This window comes from Diachasma alloeum, unplaced genomic scaffold (assembly GCF_001412515.2).
Source record: "Diachasma alloeum isolate Michigan unplaced genomic scaffold, Dall2.0 Dall_scaffold_01094, whole genome shotgun sequence".
In the NCBI taxonomy this organism is placed as follows: domain Eukaryota; kingdom Metazoa; phylum Arthropoda; class Insecta; order Hymenoptera; family Braconidae; genus Diachasma; species Diachasma alloeum.
In genome coordinates, this window is record NW_021681205.1 from 59,111 (window position 1) to 80,067 (window position 20,957).

General features: G+C 33.9%; 1 protein-coding gene across 1 annotated transcript in view; it reads right to left on the reverse strand.

Moving 5' to 3' along the window:
* Positions 1-5,684: 5,684 nt before the first annotated feature.
* The window catches only part of LOC107045861 (muscle calcium channel subunit alpha-1), a 35,245-nt gene continuing 19,972 nt past the window's right edge, over positions 5,685-20,957 (reverse strand). Inside the window, exons 14-24 of the mRNA XM_015268264.1 lie at positions 20,640-20,909; positions 19,144-19,227; positions 18,922-18,963; positions 16,382-16,673; positions 14,691-15,508; positions 13,120-13,334; positions 11,923-12,054; positions 8,920-9,179; positions 8,205-8,615; positions 7,741-7,868; positions 5,685-6,299 (exon numbers count right to left, since the gene is read on the reverse strand). Of these exons, the coding sequence (XP_015123750.1) occupies positions 5,964-6,299; positions 7,741-7,868; positions 8,205-8,615; positions 8,920-9,179; positions 11,923-12,054; positions 13,120-13,334; positions 14,691-15,508; positions 16,382-16,673; positions 18,922-18,963; positions 19,144-19,227; positions 20,640-20,909 (2,988 nt within the window). The 3' untranslated portion in view covers positions 5,685-5,963. The remainder of the gene's footprint in view (positions 6,300-7,740; positions 7,869-8,204; positions 8,616-8,919; positions 9,180-11,922; positions 12,055-13,119; positions 13,335-14,690; positions 15,509-16,381; positions 16,674-18,921; positions 18,964-19,143; positions 19,228-20,639; positions 20,910-20,957) is intronic.

The window sequence follows — 20,957 nt, forward strand, 5'->3', positions numbered from 1 at the left end:
TTGTTTGATCGGTGATTGAAATTCCAGTATTTCACTTGAAAAATAACTAAACAACATTACGATTAGTTGGAATTACGTTTATGGGCTTTTTTACACATAATGATTTTATATAAATGAATTATATTAAAAGATTAGTTGAATGGAGAACAACTGGGATTTGTCGAAATGTTCATAATTTTTTTTTTCTGTTGAATGATGAAATACGAAGATTAATCCCAGTTCCTTAAAATCTTCTAGTAATTAAATTTAAAAAGTCCAAAAATGCAATTTCTCAAAACTTCGGTATTCACACAAGAATCCTGTGGAGATTCCCGTATTCAATTCAACACAATTTCAACAACGACATGAACAACTGAATTACACTGAGAGAAAAAATTAGTTCTGCCGAAAAATTACATGTTCCCCTGAAGAGATATTTTGTCGTGTTCACCAAAACATGATAATTTTCGTAGTAGTAATTGTTTTCGTGAGTAATTTATATGTCTTTCCGGTAAATACACTCGTTCTGCAGAGAATTATATGAGGCTCCGGTTTTATCAAGTGAATGTTATTGAGTAGTGTATATCTTTGTCCAATAAACATTTATAATTTCCACGGAACAAATGATAATTTCAAGAGGAAACTACAATTTTCTTGCCGAAAACTGTGTTATTGGCAAAACTAAATAATTTCGAGGGGACAATTTTTTTTGGGAAAAACATATTCTCTCGTCAATGTATTCTGTCTATGGTATAAACCTATAGAGTTCTCTCAGTTCAAATGATTGTTGTACAATAGATTATATTTTTTCCTGCCAACAGTTCGAATTCTTCTAGGGATATTTCTGAGGATCAGGACAGAAATTTAATTTTTGTGAAAGATGTTAAATTTCCTGTGCAACACATAGTTTTTTGGCAGAGTTAATTTTTTCTCTCACTGTAATAACAGAATAACTCACTGGATTCTCGGACGATCAATGAATACTCCAATTGTTAATTTTCATAATTTATTTACAATTTCTTTGGTTCTCCATACATAGAAGACCCACCTGGATCTTCTGTTTATATAAATCAATTATAAACGATTACAATATTTCATTAAAATTAAACAAAGTCCAATACACGATTTAATGAGGATGAAACAGTGTTTAGAATTTTTCGTATTTCTTTAAAATTACTTCACCAACAGAATCGTGCAAATTTCCTATCTACATTGTTATCAATGCGAATCATCAGTACCCCTTAATTTCATATATCAATTTTATTAATTTTCAAGAATTCTCTCGCTCTCTCTCTCCCTGTGAATAATTCACAATACAAGTGTATATATTTACACACAATATTATTCAACAAATAATTTTTTTCACATCAACGGCACTCGGAAAAATATGTTCAAATAAGTCCGTTGTAATGTCATCGTTCTTCAACTCCACATTTTCCTAATACGCTTTCGCATTTATTCTTCTAACTAAACTTCTCCTACAACGTGCCTCAATTTAATTCTCCAATGTTTTTTCGATGGATTTGTATTCATCACTAATTTATTTATTGATGTACTCCGAAAAAAAGCTGAACCAAGAGTTTAATTTCCGAATGAATAGTGATTAGCTCGACTTACGATGGCAAAGCCACTTATAAAATCAGGCACTCAGTAAATGACATATTGGCTGCATAATAAAAAACACTGCACTCAACATTATTCTTTTTGTGCAAAGTATTTGGTCGCAATTGAGTTTTGGACACTAAACAATGAGTATATTCAATAGGGGGGCGAACTAAAATCCAATAGACGTAACAATTGTCAGTTCGATAAAAATACGAGAGTAGATTCTTCTCTTTAATCGTAAACTCCGTAGCCCCTGTAGTTTTTTTTTCTTTCTTGTTATCATTATTTTTAATCACAGTAAAATTCTATAAACGGCGTGGAATCTACAAAAAAAAATCTAACGGTATGAATTCAGTAGTGGAGTGGGGGTGCGTCATAACATGAATGGAAACATTCAGGAGGAAAACCCAGGGCTTCAGCTATATAGAATATTCCATTTATTTTTGTCAATCGTGTTTTGTAGAAAAAGTCTGACTGTCTACATTTTTGCGCGTTTTCTGCATTTTGTTTCGTTTCTCATTACAAAATCGGAGAGGGAAACTTGGAGAATGTCAAGGAATTCTCATGAGAGAAAATCAGAAAAAGAATTCCTCTTGAATTTTTTTCGTAGGTAAAATCAATTTCAGAATGAGCTAATTTTAATTTTTATTTGAAAAATGTACTTAAAATAGTATTTGGATAGTTCAACTCCAAAAAATACTATTTAGTTTTGAAATATTTTCAGTTCATTCAACGAGACATTGAAGCAGATCAAGTAAACAATAATTATCAAATCGTAACAGTATTTAACGATCCATTGAAGAATTATTAAAATAAAATATTTCATATAATTTCCCTTTATAAAAAAATATTTTCGAGCACTGAGAGAAAAAATTTGCTTTGCCGAAAACCTTTACGTTCCACGTAAGAATATTTGATGGAGTGGACCAGATTAACTTGAGGAATATTAGCCAACTTGATAGAAGGAAATTTAATATCTTTCACAAAAATTGAATTTTCGTCGCGATCATCAGAAATATTCCTAGAAGAATTCGAATTGTTGGCAGGAAAAAATATAATCTATTGTACGACAATTATTTGATCTGAGAGAACTCCATAGGTTTATACCATAGACAGAATACATTGACGAGAGAATATTTTTTTCCCAAAAAAAATTGTCCCCTCGAAATTATTTAGTTTTGCCAATAACACAGTTTTCGGCAAGAAAATTATTGTTTCCTCTTGAAATTATTATTTGTTCCATGGAAATTATAAGTGTTTATTGGACAAAGATATACACTACTCAATAACATTCACTTGATAAAGCCGGGGCCTCATATAATTCTCTAGAACGAATGTATTTACCCGAAAAACATAAATATCTCACGAGAACAATTACTACTACGAAAATTATCATGTTTTGGTGGAACACGACAAAATATCTCTTCAGGGGAACACGTAATTTTTCGGCAGAACTAATTTTTTCTCTCAGTGGTAGCTTGACCTCTTCCGACATGAAATCCACTCTCATTTCGCCACTTCACTACTGAATCATTACTCCCTGTCAATATCATATTTCAACATCTGTAAATCCCTCATTTACAATTTGTTTTAAGTACAAAAAAGATATTTAGACAAAGACAGTTGGTAAATACAATAAGGACAACGTCGAAAAGCGAGTTTTACACGATAAAATTTTTATTTATTTATTGTATAATAGTTCACTCGTGATTCATATTTCTCCTAGCCCCCCCTCCATTATTTTCTGTTTGAATTACCTAATTTTCATAGTTTACCACAATCATCTCTCCACTAACTTCCCAATGTAATGAGTAACGCATTTAACACCATGAGGGCTTGATTTTATTTAATTTACCAGTCGAATGCAGATGCGTATACAATCGAAGAACAACGTATTATTCAAAACTCAATGATTAACATACTTTTGTTTGTTTCTAGGTTGATAAAAGGTATTCTCTGGTCCGAAATTAATTATTATTAAATACTTAGGCACTTGTTATGTATATATAGTTTTATATATTGTATTTATGAATTTATATATTCCTCTGGTATTACACGAACGAAAGAATTTCATAGGAAAACCTTGCGAATTTGCTAGAAATTCGTGTTGGATTTATTGAATTGTCTATTGGTTTTTGGCCAATTTCAATGGGAAATTCCGCAGTTTATCTGCAGTTTTTTCCCAAAGAAATGTTCGATTGAGAATATTTTATAGGAAAAATTGATAGAATTCGATTGTTCCATAGAACTTATTCTATTAATATCTTTTCTATAGAAATTCCTCGGCTGAAATCTTATGATTTTTTTGTTTTATTTCTTTGATGAAATAAAGCGGTAAAACTTGAAAAAATCATTTCGAGAAATTCCTATAGAAAAATGAAATTCTACTGATTTTTTTGCACAAAATAATTCGTATTGGACATTTTCTAAAAAAATTCTTCAATACTATTGCAAAATTCCTCACCTTTTCTGTGCTTTCTTCAATAGAAATATTCAATGGAAAATGGTTTCTATAAAAAATCAATAGAATGCAATTATTTTACGCAACTTATTCTATTCAGATATTTCCTCTAAAAATTCCCCGGGTCAAATCTTCCGAGTTTTTTAGTTCGATTCTTCTAACGAAAAGAGAAAAAAATAGAGCGGCCAAAACTTAGGAAATTCATGTCGAGGAATTCCTATAGAAAATGTCTCAATAGCGAAAATTGTATAAAAATATGGAATTCCAGTGATTTTTCGATTAAATAGTATCCATTCTGTATTAAAAAAACGCAATTAAGTTGCATAATTGTTCAATAGAATTGACCAAAAATCTATAAAAATCCAGTAGAATTCTCCATCGAATCCCCTAGATTTTCCGACAGAATTTTTTCGTGCGGGCACGCTCATTCATTCGCACACTTCACGTTATCGATGATTATAATTACCCCCCTTTCTGAATACTAGAGATGATGACGACGATTACAACTTGTGAAACAGGACTGTATAACAATATAACTGCATAACTCTTCATTCATTCCTTGAGTATCGTCATTTACCTTGATGCAAACTATCTCTTTAAAATTTAATGACAGTTATTTCTTTGTCCAGACAAATGGGTAGTCACAGTATTTGTCAACAATGAGATTAATTCTTTATTAAAATCCACAGTTATAGGTGGTAGTGACAATAGAGAGATTCAATGATTCTTTGGAAATAGCTGATTAGAATTTTAAAATTTTCTGAATGGATTGTTTTTCAATTCGATTACTTTGTTGTCGGTTTTTCCTTACTCACCATCAGCACTGTGTTCACATTCAGTGAATTAATGATTTTAGAATGCAACTTTTGAATGGAATTTGAGAATAATGGGAATTACTAATAATTCTTTGGAAATATGTCATCTGATGTGGAAGACAAAGAACCGGAGGATTTTTTTGCAAGACTTCGCGAGAATAATTGAAATATGAGAAAATTGAAGTGGAAATTTTATGAGAATTCTTTTGAAATTGTTTCCAAAAATTTAATCAGTTTTCGCGTCAAATTACCAGGTTTCATAATTTTCAACAGATAGTTGATTTTTCTATGTAATTTATTATTCCGTTGGGATTTCTCTTGCGAAAATTGACGACAATGAATTCATCTTGTTCTATTTTCTGAATTTTATAATAAAGAAGTACAAGAGAAACTTTTTGCTACAATAAATCTCACGAGAATTATTGATACGTCAAAATAAAGATTAATAAATTTTTTTGAATTCATTTCAATCTAATTTTAGTTTCACGTATGAAAAAATTAAATAGAAAATTCTAGGCAATTCTCGTTAAAATTCTATTGATTTTTTGCGCAGATTCCGTTGGATATTTGACAGGAAAGTCAATAGATTTCCATTTTTCTGTTCGAATTTTTCTCTTGAGATTTTTTGTGTTAAAATTATTGGGCTCGAATTTTCCAAGTTTCTTCCACTATATCTTGTTTGTTTCGCATTACAGGATCCGAGTGAAAAAAAATAGAAAATTCATGCTCAAGTATTCTTGTAGAAAAATCAAAATCGAATCCCAATAGAATTTCTAGAAAATTCACTAAATCTTTCGATTGAATTTATTCACAAATATTTTCCTTCATATTTTTTTCCCATCATATCATTCGATCGTGACATTCCTAAATTCGCAATCATGTAATATAAATTGAAAGTGAAGCCACCCTGCAATTCTTTATATTCCACGAGCTAAAAAAAATAAATACAAAAGATGAAACGAATTCTCCTATTCCTCACGTTTCACCATTTCTTTCGCAATGACTGACGAATTTTAAAATACAAATTTCGAACTGAAACCGATGAGTAACATGAATTCGTTGCTAATGAGTGGTTCGAGCATTACCTGGAGACTTCTTAGCCGCTAAGAAGGCGGCTGTTCTCGATACATCTGCTGCTGCTGTTGCTGCTGTGACTGAGGCTGAAGGGATAATTGTGGCTGCTCTAATGAGGGCATTTGTTCCCGCAGTTGCTCGTAAGCCACTTCTCTTGGGCCCTGGGGTCTTGGATTCCAGTGTTGATCCATACTCTGTTGTAGCTGGAAGGTCAACGGTTGTCCTCGACGCTCACGCAGCAGTAGCTGATGCGCAGCACGGTCCATCTCTTCTCGAGTCATGTCAAGGGCCTCCTGCATCTCACGCGATGTGTAACGCACGAAATCTGGGTCACAGTATTTACCTAATCCTTGTTCAGCTAATACCTGCAGTGAGTGACACGCCTTGTTAAGGGATCGTGTGGATAATTGTTGTTTTACAAAAGTGACGTGTGAAAAAATTTATTGGAAAAACCCAGCGAATTCGCTAGACAACTCTGAAGAATTTCCATTGAACTTCAGGGATAGCCATATCCATAAATTAATAAATAAATAAGTGAATAAACTTTAATTATTGAAGTAATTATCAATTCCAGAATTCAAGTTCAGAATTATTTATTAATCAGTAATTTAGTTACGAAGATTGACTGATGAGAAATTTAGTATTATTTTCTTAATGAAAAATTTAGTTTCATGTGATAAAATATTTAATTCATCATTAATTGGAAATTTAGATCATCAATTATTTTAATACTTTTAAATTTCGATTTGGATATTTAAACCTTAATCAATGTAAGTCGGAAATTCTTTTCATATTGAAGAGATGGATTTAAAAAATTTTGAGGAAGACAAAGACATTTTCTATCACCCGAATGAAATTTCGAATAACTTGTGTTTTGTGTATTTTTTTTATCTCACAGACAATACTTTATTCCTCTTTAACGTAATTCCTCTTCATTCAATGTTGTAACTTGCGAATTCATAGAGAATTAATAAAATGAACTTGAGAATGAATACAATTAAATTAATCTAATTGTGAAGACGGAAATGGAAAGAAAATAAAATAGTGTCAATTAATCTAGTCCTTAAGGGCTAAGAGAAGGCCATCGTTTTCTCGAAATTTTTAAACCAATTTCCTGCTCGAAGTTGTTAATATTTTTCGAACCTAAAGCACATTGACCTTCATCATCACCTCCTGGAGATTAATGTGCTTCGATTTGTAAAAATATTAATGTGCTTCGATTTATAAAAATTTGGAAAATTATCAGCATTCTGTCACCCCTTCACGTGTAGAAAAATTCAATAGATAACCTAGCGAATTCGCTAGAAAATTCTATTGGAATTCTATTGAAAAATTTTATTCTTTTTTTGTGCTGATTCTATTGGATATTCGATAAGAAAGTCAATAGATTTAGAATTTCTGTTTGAATTTTTCTCGAGATTTTTTCTACAAGAATGCTTGGGCATCAATTTTCCAAGTTTTTCCCACTAGGATTCTGCACTGCAAAACAAAACAAAATCCAGCAGAAAAAACTTAGAAAATTTGTGCCCAATAATTCTAACAGAAAAAATCTAAGAGGAGAATTCAAGCAGAAATTGGAAATCTGTTGACTTTTTCCTATTGAATATACAATAGAATCAGCGCAAAAAACAAATAGAATTTTTCAACAGAATTCCACTAGAAATCCCATAGAATTTCAATAGAATATTCTAGCGAATTCGCGTTAACAACAAGATTATGACTAAAAAACAGCATTTCTATGAAAAACATAAATGAAACCACTCAAATCCCCCGTCCACCCCCAAAACGCCGCCAAATACGACTCACCCGTCCCACCAAGCTCTCAGCACTCCCAATGACCTCGAAGTTGGGCTTCCTATCGGACGGACTGCCCGGCAAGCTGTGCGACAACCTCTCCGAGCCGACGCCCCCATTGCTCTCACCGGCCCACGAAACTGTTGAGAATCATGACCCCCAATTGATCATCAAAATTCCCCAAAAACCTGCCTCTCATCTGACGCACTCCACCGCCATCCCCCGCCCAAATCCAAAAAAAAATCGATGCCCGCTGGAGTGCACCAGACGAACACTCTAAACTGCCAATAAAGTGTGATACTCTGTGGTTCTGTATAATAGAAAAAAAAACGCGTGCCTTGCAAAGCATTGTTAATTGGGTTAGTGTGTACAAAAGCTCAGATAGTGCATGCATCGAGCAACTTCAATTGACATTTCTCTCCCCCTCGAATTGTTCAAGACATTTCGAATGTTTTTTTTATCCGATGAAACATCACCTCTGCCGTGGAAGGAGGCCCGATGCGACAGACAGGACTCGCAAACCCGCCACTGGCGTGCATCGACATCAGCGAAGAAGCCAGCAACAGCGATGGCCTGTGTCTGCGCCAATTTAAGCCCATTAGCAATGCTCCTCTCACCGTGCGAGCAGTCTTTGGCCTTATCATCATCGTCATCACTCTTGTGAGACTTTCGCGATCTCACCGATGAGTATTTACCCTCGCTCGAGCCCTCCCTGTGCTTGCTAGAGCGCTTCGACGAGCCCTTCGACCGATTCGACGATCGTTTCGACGATCTTTTCGACGAACCCTGCTTACTCCGTTTACGCTGTATAACTCCTGTATTACCCTCGTTCGGCGACATTCCCTTATCAATGTCATTTGCATTATCTTCATTTCCGCCGGCAGGGGCTGAGCACCAATATAGACAGACAGACAACACAGACTGACAAAACCCTCGTCGATTTTTTCTTTTAATTTATAAAAATCATGTCCAATCATTCTAGCATTTGCTTTTGACATCGATCGAAGAGACACTCGGGGTGGAAATGAAAAATGTACGAATGTAAATGAAAAATCTCCAATAAAGTGCATGTCGTGCATTAAAATTTTCCATCCGAATGAACGAAATGAGAAGAACGTAACCGAAATGAAGAGCTTTTTTCATGGTTCAGGGGTTTTTATGGACCAACTGTTTTAGCGGAATTTATCGTACCATGCTGTTGCTTCCAGCCGGGAGTATCGGGACAGCATCCACGTGTCGCATAAGCGTAATAGTGCGCCCCTTCGTTGGACGATGAGGCAAATGATGGCGATGGACTTAGGGTTGGCGAGGGTGTGCGACTTGTTGTTGCGCTACTCGATTCGGCGTTACCACTGGTGCCTGTTGCAAATGTTATGGCAGCACCACTTGGTAGATTCCTTCTTGGGGGTGGGGTTGGTGGTGTCAACTGTTGCTCAATTCCATCCTCGAGACTGCACACAATACACGCCGACAGGGATAACAAAAGCGTGGGGATGTGGTTTTCGCTTCCGAATGGAAGCTTTGTTGTCGCGCAAATATTACGTTTCAATTTTTTATGTTGGGATAGTTAAATGTGGTCTAAATAGTCCGAATATCACGCACGGAAAAATTTAGTGGGAAAACCTAGCGAATTCGGTGGAACATTCAATAGAAACGCAATAGAATTGAGTAGTTGGTCTGGAAAATCCATTGTTTTTCAGTAAAAAAAAAATTCTGGTTATTTATTTTGAGAATAATTCCGGTTCCCCTCCTACTTGATCCAAATCCCATCCAATCATTTTCTGTGACGTCACAAAGATAGGGAATGTGATATAAATTCCCTTCTTCAATATAAAAACCATTAATACAAAATTAAATAGAAACTCAATAGAATTTTATTTATTTAAATTAAGGTGTATTGACATTCTATTTTTTTTTATTTATTTATTTTTTATTTTTTATTTTTTCATTTTTATTATATTTTACTGGGAAGAATTACTATTATTTCAAATAATTGACTTTTTAGTTTTATAATTACACATTTTATTATTATTATTATTATTATTATTATTATTATTATTATTATTATTACAGGTATATATGTATACAACTGTATATCGCCACCGTCCTTCGAACAGAAAATTCAATAGAAACTCAATAAAATTTTCTATTAGTTTTTGGCCGATTCTATTGAAATGTTCAAGAGAAAACGTCAATAGAATTCGATTTTTCTATTCAACTTATTCTCTTCGGATATTTTCTATACAATTTCCTCGGCTCAAATTTTCCAAGTTTTTTCGCTTGATTTTCTTGATGAGAAGAAAAGAAAAATGGAATGAAAAAAACTTATAAAATTTGAGTCGAACATTTTCTATAGAAAATATATGAAAAGAATAAGTTATATAGAAAAATCGAAGTCTGTTGACTTTTTCTATTGAATGTTTTCTATTACATGCCAATAGAATCAGCCAAAAACTAATAGAAAGTTTAATAGAATTTTCTAACGAATTCGATAGTTTTTTCTATTGACTTTTTTCGTGCGTGAGGGCCTGAATGTAGAATCATTTGAAATAAGAATTTTAAAAAAGAATCCATTCGGAAGCAAATTGCTAATTTATGAGCAACAATAACTCCTCATTTATAAAAAAACGTTATCCACTTGTTTCATTTGATCCCGATACCGAAAATGTTATGGTTTTTTTCGTTCCTCTGGAATTTCTCAATAGTTTCATTATTACCGAATCATTGGAACGACTTTACGATATCTAGAGTAGTGGACACTGAGGTATCAGATGCAGGTGGAATCGTGCAGTGGATGGTGGATTAAATTATTAGAATGAGGCCCATGCGATTAAGCATCGCAATTTCACTAGATTTAAGCAGTAAAGTAGAGGGAGGATAATTTATTTATGAAACAACAATTCTTACCGTACTCATTGCCTGGATGGAGATAGTTACCGCCATCTGGGCCGCTGAAATTTACGACAGTAAAACAGAAGCAGTGGAACGACGATCGAAATAAAGCGGAAGTTGTAACACGCATGGAGAAATTGAGGAGATAAAACAGCGCTTTGTCCACGAAATTTTGTTGAAATTCGTTCTTTTGGAGTCGATTTCTATCGAAATTTTGGTAGAAATCAATGGATTTTTATTTCTCTATTGAAATTATCCTCTCGAGATTTTTTCTGCTGAAATTTTTGGGCATCAATTTTTTTGGCTTTTTGCGTTATTTTTTTTTTGGTGTTAGAAAATGTGGGTTTAAAAATTTTTGTAAGGGAAATTTTAAGAGAGAAAGTCAAGCATCAGACGTTTACTGACGCTCGTTGTACAGTATTTAATAGAAATCGGCACAAAAAATCGATTTTTTATTAAATTTCGATAGAATTCTTGACGAGTTTCAAGAGACATTCAATAGAATTCCGTTTTTATGGAGAAATTTGAGTGGAAAAATTCTCTTGATTAGTCATGGCTTTTTAACGATATTATTCGCATAATTTTCATTAGAAATCGGCATAAAAGAGTAGATGTTTGATAGAATGTGAATTTTTGATAGAATGAGAGTTCCAGGGGACATTGAATTTGATTTTTTTCCTCACAAAATGAGTATTTTCTTTAAAAATCTGAATAGAAAAGTTCTTGATTAGTCATTCCTTCATTTCTTCATAAAAAAAACAAGGAATTTTGATAAAATGTCAATAGAATTCTCAAAGAATTCCAAAAGACATTCAATAGAATGTTTTCGTTAGGCTCAATTCCAAAAGGCAATTCAATAGAAATCGATAAAAAAATAAAATATTGATAGAATATTGATAGAATTCCGGAAAAGATATTCAACAGAAATTTTTCCTTATGAAGTCAGCATTTTCTTCAAACATTTGAGTATAAAAATTCTTTTCATTAACTTCAAAACTCGAAGATTAATTTTGCAAACTTCAATATTTGCGTAAACCAAAAAATTTGAATCCTCATAGAATTTCTCAGAAAAAGTGCTGTTGTCCTACGAAATTTCTCCGTGAACATAGGAATTTCTATATAACGGGATGAAAGAATAATAAAATGACTAGTAAAGGTTGAAACTACACAGATATGAATATTTGTTCTGAAATCGATGTTGTCGAATGTCTGGAGAGTTTCGGATGCACCGATACTAATTTCCGTGCACTAGTTAACGTGTCACGTGAACATGATCATTCTAATGTTTTCTTGGGGACTTACTCCAACACTTTGTAGGGATTCTGGTAGTTCGCCGGCTGCATTCCCGAGTTGGCATTGGCGAACATTGCCAGTGGGCGCATTGGGATGTTCTCCTCGGCGCCCATTTGATTGATGGGAGTGCTGCCAGTCACCCTGGAAATTACGGAGAATATTTCATGAGACACGGGGCACCTCCCCACGAATTTTATTGATCGGGCCAAAATTTCTAACGGAAAATTTCATAGAAAAATGTACGAAATTCAGTAGAAATTCTTACGGAATTTCTACTGAACGTCTGTTGAAATTATTCAACTTATTAAACTATTCGTTTAAATAAAATGATTAAACTATTAGTTTTTGCAAGATTGTCAAGACAAATTCCACAGCTTTACTGCTCGTTTTTGATAGAATATGTTCTGTAGAAACTATTTTATAGAAAAAATTGGAAGAATTCCAAATTTCTATACAATTTTTTCTATAGGAATTTCTGAATATGAATTTCCTTTGATTTTTTTCCACTGGACTTTTCTTCATTTTTTATTAATAAAATTGAACGAAAAAAATTGGAAATTTTGAGGCTACAAATTTGTACAGAAAATATCTCAATGCAGTTTAGGAAAATCAAATTCTAGTGATTTTTTATATAGAATATTTTTTATTGAAAAAAGAGAGCAAATAAACTGATGCATTTTTCAATAGAATTAACCAAAAAATAATAGAAAAATGAGTAGGAATCCAATAGAATACTCTAGCGTATTCGGTACAAAATTTTAATAATTTTTAACTCATTTTCTTCCATTGAAAAAAGTTCAACGGAAACTATTTTATTGAAAAAATTACTAGAATTTCATTTTTTTACGTAACTTTTTCTATCGATATATTTTCTGTAGGAATTCCTCAACATGAATTTTCCAAGTTCTTTCCACTCTATTTTTCTCCCCTTTCCATTACAAAAAGTCGACCAAAAAAGCTAAAAAATTTCAGCCGAGGAATGTCTACAGAAGATACTTCAATATAATAAGTTATATAGAAAAATCTAACTCTAGTGATTTTTTTAGTAGAATATTTCCAATTGAATACTTCTATTTAAAAAATGCAGATAAACTGCAGAATTTTTCAATAGAATCGGCCAAAAACTAACAGAAAAATCAATAGAATTTTCTAAAAATTGAGTAGGTTTTTTGATGAATATTCTTTCGTACATGAGAGACTACGTACCCTGTCACATTCGGCACTACTTGGTGGGATCTCGCGGTGATTTGGTTGTCGACTGCACCGTGCCTGTGGAGGGAGGCGTAAGGGAGGAAGTCTATGGAGTTCGAGGGCGAGATTTTTGGGGCTGGGTTGGCGGGAGTTTTCAGGGATTTCGCTCGGAAACTGTGGTGACCTCGACGCATACTGGACCAGACACTGCCGAATAGTGAGTGATTCCGCTGGAAAGAAATGATAAATTAGATATTCGTATTAAAAGCCCAGTCATATTCAAATTCTATTACAAATGCGATCCGTTTTTTTCACCATTTTCTCAATTTTTTTCTATTCAATATCCATTGAGTATCTCACGAAAAAATTGGACAATTTTCGATGAATATTTGATGAAAAGATCTGAACAGATGCTGATTCTTCCATGCAACTTATCCTATTGTGATTTTTTGAATAAGAATTTTTGGAAATGAATTTTCCAAATGTTTTTTCTTGAATTTTATCATCAGAAATGCACAAATCACCGGAAACCACTTGGAAAACTTACGCCTGACAAGTTTCATGTAGAAAATTTCGAGAGAATAAGTAATTTATCGATAATCGATGTGATTTATCTGTCAAATATAATTAAATTTATGAATTATTACCAATTAAAACACTCTCAATTGGTAAATCTCGCTGAAAAAATTTGGTTTGTTCTTCGGGAATTTTATGTGTCTCAGGGCATGAATAAAATCCACAATTGTAGCAATAACAATTGAAATCATTCAGTAGAAAATTTAGAAAAATTAAAAAAATTGAAGAAATCAGGTGAATATATTCTGAAATTTTTAATTCACAAAAAATCTACTTATTCAATTCTGAATATTTAAATTCAATCATCAATCCAACTCTATTTTAAAATTCCAATGTCATTTCCGCTTTAAGCTCTCCGACTCCATTTGAGTTTTGTCTGACCCATAAAGTTCCGTAACCCCTGCCCCCCTAAATCAACTCTACCATCACTCTTCAAAATAACACAGAATTTCGATATGAAAGCAGCGGAATTTCCTAGCAAAATAAAAGCGACAACAATAATAATAATAATAATAATGATAATCGGAAAAAAAACTAATAGAATTTCAGTAGAATTCGAATAGAATTCAGTAGAATTCTCATACGCAGTTTTAAATTTCACTCTGAGTTTTGTGATGTCAAATCCCCAAAATTTTCGACACGAGACATGTCCACTGAAGTTTTCGAGAGCCTGATCGTTGAAGAATCCTTGAAATCATTCAGTAGAAAATTTGGAAAAGTTTTAAAAAATTGAAGAAATCAGGTGACTATATTCTGAAATTTTTAATTCACTCCTGAATATTCAAATTCAACCATAAATCCATTTTAAAATTCAAATCTATTCTAAAATTCCAATGTTATTTCCACTCGAAGCTCTCCGACTCCATTTGAGTTTGGTCTGACCCATAAAGTTCCGTAACCCCTGCCCCCCTAAATCAACTCTACCATCACTCTTCAAAAAAAAACCCAGAATGGGAATCTGCATGCACTACGATTTTTGCAATTTCCCCATTGAAATTTATTGAAATTACCCTATGCATCGGTTCAGGATTGTCATCCAGCAGTTCCTCAAGATTTCCCGAGATGGCCCGTTTCAATTCAGGTCCAGCTTCGTGAAGAGTCCTGAGTCCAGCCTGCAGAGTGACAGTGTTATGGCAATCCTTGTCCCCCTCCTTCATCTCCTGCTCCTTCCTCTTCTTGAACCTCCGGAAATAATCCTGAATCAAGAAAGTCGCGTAGAACTTGCCCACCGTCACTTCATCGTCCACCCCCGGTGGCGGCACCACCTGATCAAGTAACTTTGGACTAGTCCTCTTCCATATTTTCTTGATTACCGCCCTGAGTTGGGCATTCGCGTCGTCAATATTTCCATCTGTCTTTATTCCCAACGACGTTCTCACAACCGCGAATAAAGTCGCATTGAATAACACTGTTCCATCACTGTTCAACGGCATATTCATGGACACTAGTCGCTTGCAAGCCACTCTGTGCGGGCACAATTTACCGAAACCCAGGGGTGGCGATATCTTTCGCAATAGAGTCACAACGTCCAGGTGTTTTATACGCCCTTTGGCGTCCGGATCGTACTCAGACCACAGGCGAATAAATTCGTCCAAATGGTGCGGCCCCAGGATCGACCAGTCGCGGGTCAAGTAATCGAAATTGTCCATGATTACGGCGACGAATAAATTTATTATGAGAAATGAACAGAGAACGTAGAACGATATGAAGTAGGGGAAGGCAATGTCGTTGCCGCAACTCTCCTTGTTAGCGTCGTCCGATTTTACGTCGCATTTCACTTCACGAGGACGGTAGGAGCAGTCCAGCATTATGTTCTGCCATGATTCACCTGCGAATTTTGAGGATATTTACTGCAATGTTGGAAATTTTTGGGCTTAAATTTTCGGTACACTTCTGGAATTTTTGTCATTAAAGACTCACGATTTGATGACAAAATTCATGGCAATTGGGAAATTCAGGGAATTGTGAACATCTTGAAGTTTTAATTAATTGACAATTTGGTTTAATTCGGGGCGAATGGTCATATTTTTATTAAAAATTCAAGGAAGTTGGAGAATTCTCGTTCTCTTGTTGTGTAAAGACTTGAAATTCCACTGAATTTTCAATAAAATTTGTTTTTTTTTATTTTTGCCCCCTAGATCATAAAATGTTGAAAATTTTTGACAGAATTTTCCGGTACATTTGCTGGAAATTTCTATCATGTGACAGTTCTACTGAAATTTCAAGGAATTTCTTCATTCAAAATTCACTTCAATTTCTTCATTCAAAAATTTCATTTGATGTCAAAATCGATGAAAATTGCGCATTACAATTCAATTATTCCGTGAAAATGAACAGGAACATATCCTTGATTTATCGATTAATTGAAAATTCTGCATAATTCGCTACTGAATATTCGTGTTATTGAAAATTTAATCAACAAATCGATAGATTTTTCAATAGAACTTCAATAGAATTCCAATGGAATTCTTAACAAATTTCAATGAAATTCATTATCACATGCACTGAGAAAAAAATTACTTTTGCCAAGTGAATTTTTACAAACTACAAGAAAATCCGCACATTTTAAACGCAAATATATATATGTAAAAATAAATATGCAAAAGTAATTGTTTTTCTCAGTCTGTTATGGAAACATCTCCAACAATCTAATGTTTTGTTCCACTTCAATATCCTACAATAATTTATTCGCCCTGTTTACCTGTAGCTGATCTAAACAATATCAAAACAGCCTGCGGGAACGTCTGAAAATTATTATTCCTGTAGATCGCAGTTTCATTGTCTAACGCAATTTTCCCAAACACTTGCATTCCAATGACCGCATAAATAAAAAACAGCATGACGATGAGTAGAGCGACGTATGGCAGTGCCTGGAAGGACTTGATGAATGTCCAGAGCAACGTTCGTATGCCCTCGCCTCGACTGAGGAGTTTGACGAGTCTCATGACTCGAAACAGCCGGAAGAAATTGATGGAAATGATGTTCGAGCCCGGCTGTGAAACGAACCAATCATTGAGGAATGGGAACATAGACTTTCGGAAATTTCTGCAGAATTAACAATGATCTCCAATTTTTTTGGGAGATTATTGAGAATTGAGATATTGAGACACAGGGGTACGTGCCACAGCCATATGCAAGACTACAACTAAAAATGAACGAAAATCATAATTAAAATAAATTCATAACTAAAATCTAAGGTGGGGACTACATTGAGTTGCACTAAGGATGATACCAGAGCTGAGGAAAATATTCCAATTACTAATTTATGGATTCATGACTATTTTTTATTTCGAAGTCGTATGTGACGAATTAAATTTCATAGAAAAACTGGGTGAATTCAGGGGAAAATTCTATTAGATTTATTTTCTTTGACTTTTGCGACTTCAGGATGAGATTAATTCGATTCATTCTTATTTTTGATATATATATCGACGAACTCCATGAAATATCTTTTCGAATAATGAAAGAATACCCACCGATTCGATTTCTATCCTTATTCTTTGATAGAACGATGAATCTAATGACCGGCACTGAATAGCCGAAATCATGAATTGGAGACGGAAATTTTTTAAAAAGGGATAATCAGCTAGAAAAATTTGTTTTTCTTCATTTGTGTCAGGGGAAACTTGGAATTATGGTTTTTTTCTTCAAGTATGGGAAGGAAATTAATATTTTCAAGTTTATGATCTCATTTTAACGAGAAGAAATGAAAAAAATGTAAAATAACGTGGGTGGGAATGAATAAAAAATGTAATTTTTCAAATAATGAAGGAATACGCATAAATTTTATTTCTATCGTTGTCTTTTGATAGAATAAATGACAACAATTAAGAATTGGATATTAAAAATTTTATGCGATTATTATTATGTAATTTATTTGAACAATTCTATTAGTTTTTGGCCGATTCAATTGAGGAATTCCGCAGTTGTATTGCGCGTTTTTTTTCAAAGTCCAAAACAAACTATTTTCAAAAAAAAATTAGTAGAATTTCGTCTTTCTATACAACTTTTTCTATTGGGACATTTTCTATAGGAATTCCTCGACATAATTGAAGTCGAAGAATTTCTATGGAAAAATAGAATTCCATTGATTTTTTCTATAGAATATTTTCCATTGAACATTTCTATTGAAAAAAGGGTACATAAGCTACAGATTTCCGACTAGAATCGGCCAGAAACTAATAAAAATTGACTAGAAATCCAATAGAATTTTCTATTGAATCCGCTAGGTTTTTCATTAAAACTTTTCGTTCATCGTTTCGTTAATTTATTCCAGTAAAAATACCATTCGAAATGAATAGTGGAATAATCGACAACTATTTGAGACTTTCTGACAACTCAATTCAAGCAATGAACTGATAAATATCAATTTCATCAAATTTTTCAAAGGGAAAATCAAAGAAAAGTGTTGAGTCATCGAAAATAATGAACTCGCAATGATCATTTCACAGTATTTTACACGGTGGGAAAAATTCAATAAAAATTACCAGAAAAAAAACGTAAAAATTACGTTCCGAAACGTAATCCGCGAGCGAAGTAAGATTCACAAAAAAGTGTGAGTCGGTCCTGAAATTGTACGAATCGCTACGTCAATTCTACGATTTGTTCCGTAAAAACCAATTCTACGATTTGTTCCATAATTTTTCCCCAACGATTGAAAAATTTTACGAAACGGAACGTAGAAATAACTCACCAGCTTCATAAAAATTGTACGTTCAAGAATTTTTTATTTTGGAGGGATAAAAAGTCAGAAAGTTTCTGTAAGATTTTACTTCTTCGGGAAAGATTACGTGACAATTTCGTACTTTGTTCGGTGATGAGCCTGAAAATTCACTGAACGTTTCAGATTCCTTCTCTTCCATTCCTATAAAAATCGCCGGAAAACGATTCTCCCTTGCGGATTACGTGAATTGTTCCGTAATTTTTACTCAATATATTTCCCTCCGTGTATCCTGTGGAAATCTATTCCCACGTGATTTTCATAAAATGTCCCCAGCTCTGGGTAACACACACATCGTTAATTTCAAGAAAGTGAACTTTCCCATAACGAATACACGGCTGAACATAAATATAAATAAACAGGTATACACGGCGGTACGTGCGATTTCAGGGAGTGTGAGGGTGGACGAAAGCTCATCACGAGGGATGGAATTAACTTCACTGGGGGTCACATACGCGCACAGTACATACACGCAAATTGCACGCATACATTTTTTTTAGCGCATTACATACAGTTTTAACGGTGCTGGGGAGGCTACCTCCCATCTTCACATGCAGTCGTGCCTAGAAAGGAAAGAAATGTGACGCATAAAGAAATATAAAAATTAAATTAAACATTGTGAACTGTGGCATGGTCGGTTCTTTGGCTATGTGGAGAAAATGATTACGTATGTACATTTGGGGTCTGACCCCGTGTTCTTGGTTTTGCATATGTGATTTGAGGTACTTTTAGGAGGTACTTACATTCACTTCGGAGTATACAATGTCGATGAAGCTTCCCAGCACTATGATGAAATCGAAAACGTTCCAGGCGTCTCCGAAGTAATTCTGGAGGGCATGATAATTTTTATTTTTTCATTCGTTAATTCTTTCTTTCTATTTTTTCTTTTTTTTTAATTTTTAAAATTCTTTATTAATACCAAATAAGCTTTTTTTTATACGAATAATATTTCTTTATTTGAATTGAATAATTCTTTTCTTTGAACTCAAGACCCGGGTGAAAGCTGAAATGATCGCCAATTGCTATTCAGTTTAACACAGCCCTGGAGTCTCCGAAACTTATGATTGTACAATCAAAAAAACGTTGGAAAAAATGAACACTTTCAAAGAGCGTTTTTGAATAATATTGGGAAATAAAACCAATAGGGAGGAAATTGTAAATTAATAATTTGATGTATCTGATGGCTGTCAGGTCGTGAGTTACCATGCTAAATTATCCATTCACCATTTCCTCTCTATCGGACTTATTTCTAAATCTTTATTAAAAACGCTCTTTGAGTATGTTCAGTTTTTCTTTCTACTTTTTTGATTGCACAATCATAATTTTTAGAGACTCCTGGGTGACGTAAAAACCAATAGAAATTTGATATATTTTACATTATGAAGAACAATCGAGATGACATTCGTACGATAATTCACTCGGGATTTAACCCTAGATTGGCCACCCTATGAGGAAACCCCGCCGCGCGTCGTTTTTCTTCAATTACAATTGACCGGCTATCCGGAAAAATTGAAAAAAAATTGACTTTGTCAATTGAAGTGTCGAAAAAATTATAGTAGTTTTTAAAGCCCCATATTTCCCAAAATTCCTAAAGAAAACAAATGATTTCGTATAGATAAATTATTTTTTCCGATGTTAAATGAAATTGCCCACGACGCGACGTTGCCGAAAACTCGCTAAACGCGTCCGGACAGTGTAAAGTGAATTTGGCAACGCTAAAGCCTAAGTAACACGGCGGGGAATCCCCGCGGAGGTGACCAAGTCGCAGGGTCGCGTTCGGTGACTAGACTAGGGTTAATAAAAATTTATTTGGTTCTAATGATTTACAAATTTTACGGAACAGCAATGTAAGAATAATAAAAAAAAATGATCAGAAAATGCTTTCGAAAACTCCCAAAACTGCGAATACGCCCTTTGTTTACATGACCCGCCTATATCGAAATAAATAAATGAAAAAATGATTTTCGTAAAATGAGAAAACTCTTCACTTGAAATGAATAAATTGTTTATTTGATTTCCAAAAATGATTTATTTGAAACAAATTGTTTATTTGATACAATCAAATCTCGTCTCTTGAAAGAAGTAAACAAAAGTTAATCCATTTCTAACAAGAATTGTTGTAATGAATAAACAAATGTCAAATAAAGATTCTCATTCGGTTCAAATAAATCATTTTTTAAGTGAATAAAATTAAAAGCCCATCTGAAAAAATATTCACTACTCATAATTTTCCACTCACTTTGAACCGAAATGCCGCGAGTTTGAAGACAAACTCAAGCGCAAAAACCGCAGTGAAGATCATATTGAGTACGTCGAGAGCATGTGTATACGGATCCGGCTGATTGTAGAATTTCATGGCAAGTGTTATGGTATTGATGATGATGAGAGTAAAAATGGTGTACTCAAATGGCTGGGACGTCACAAACCACCAGACCTTGTATTGAATTCGGTGTTTCGGTATGTATCGACGTACCGGTTTGGCTTTCAGTGCAAACTCGATGCAGTTACGCTAGAAAAAATTTATCGCTCAGCGATCCGAGTAATACGATTTTTCGGT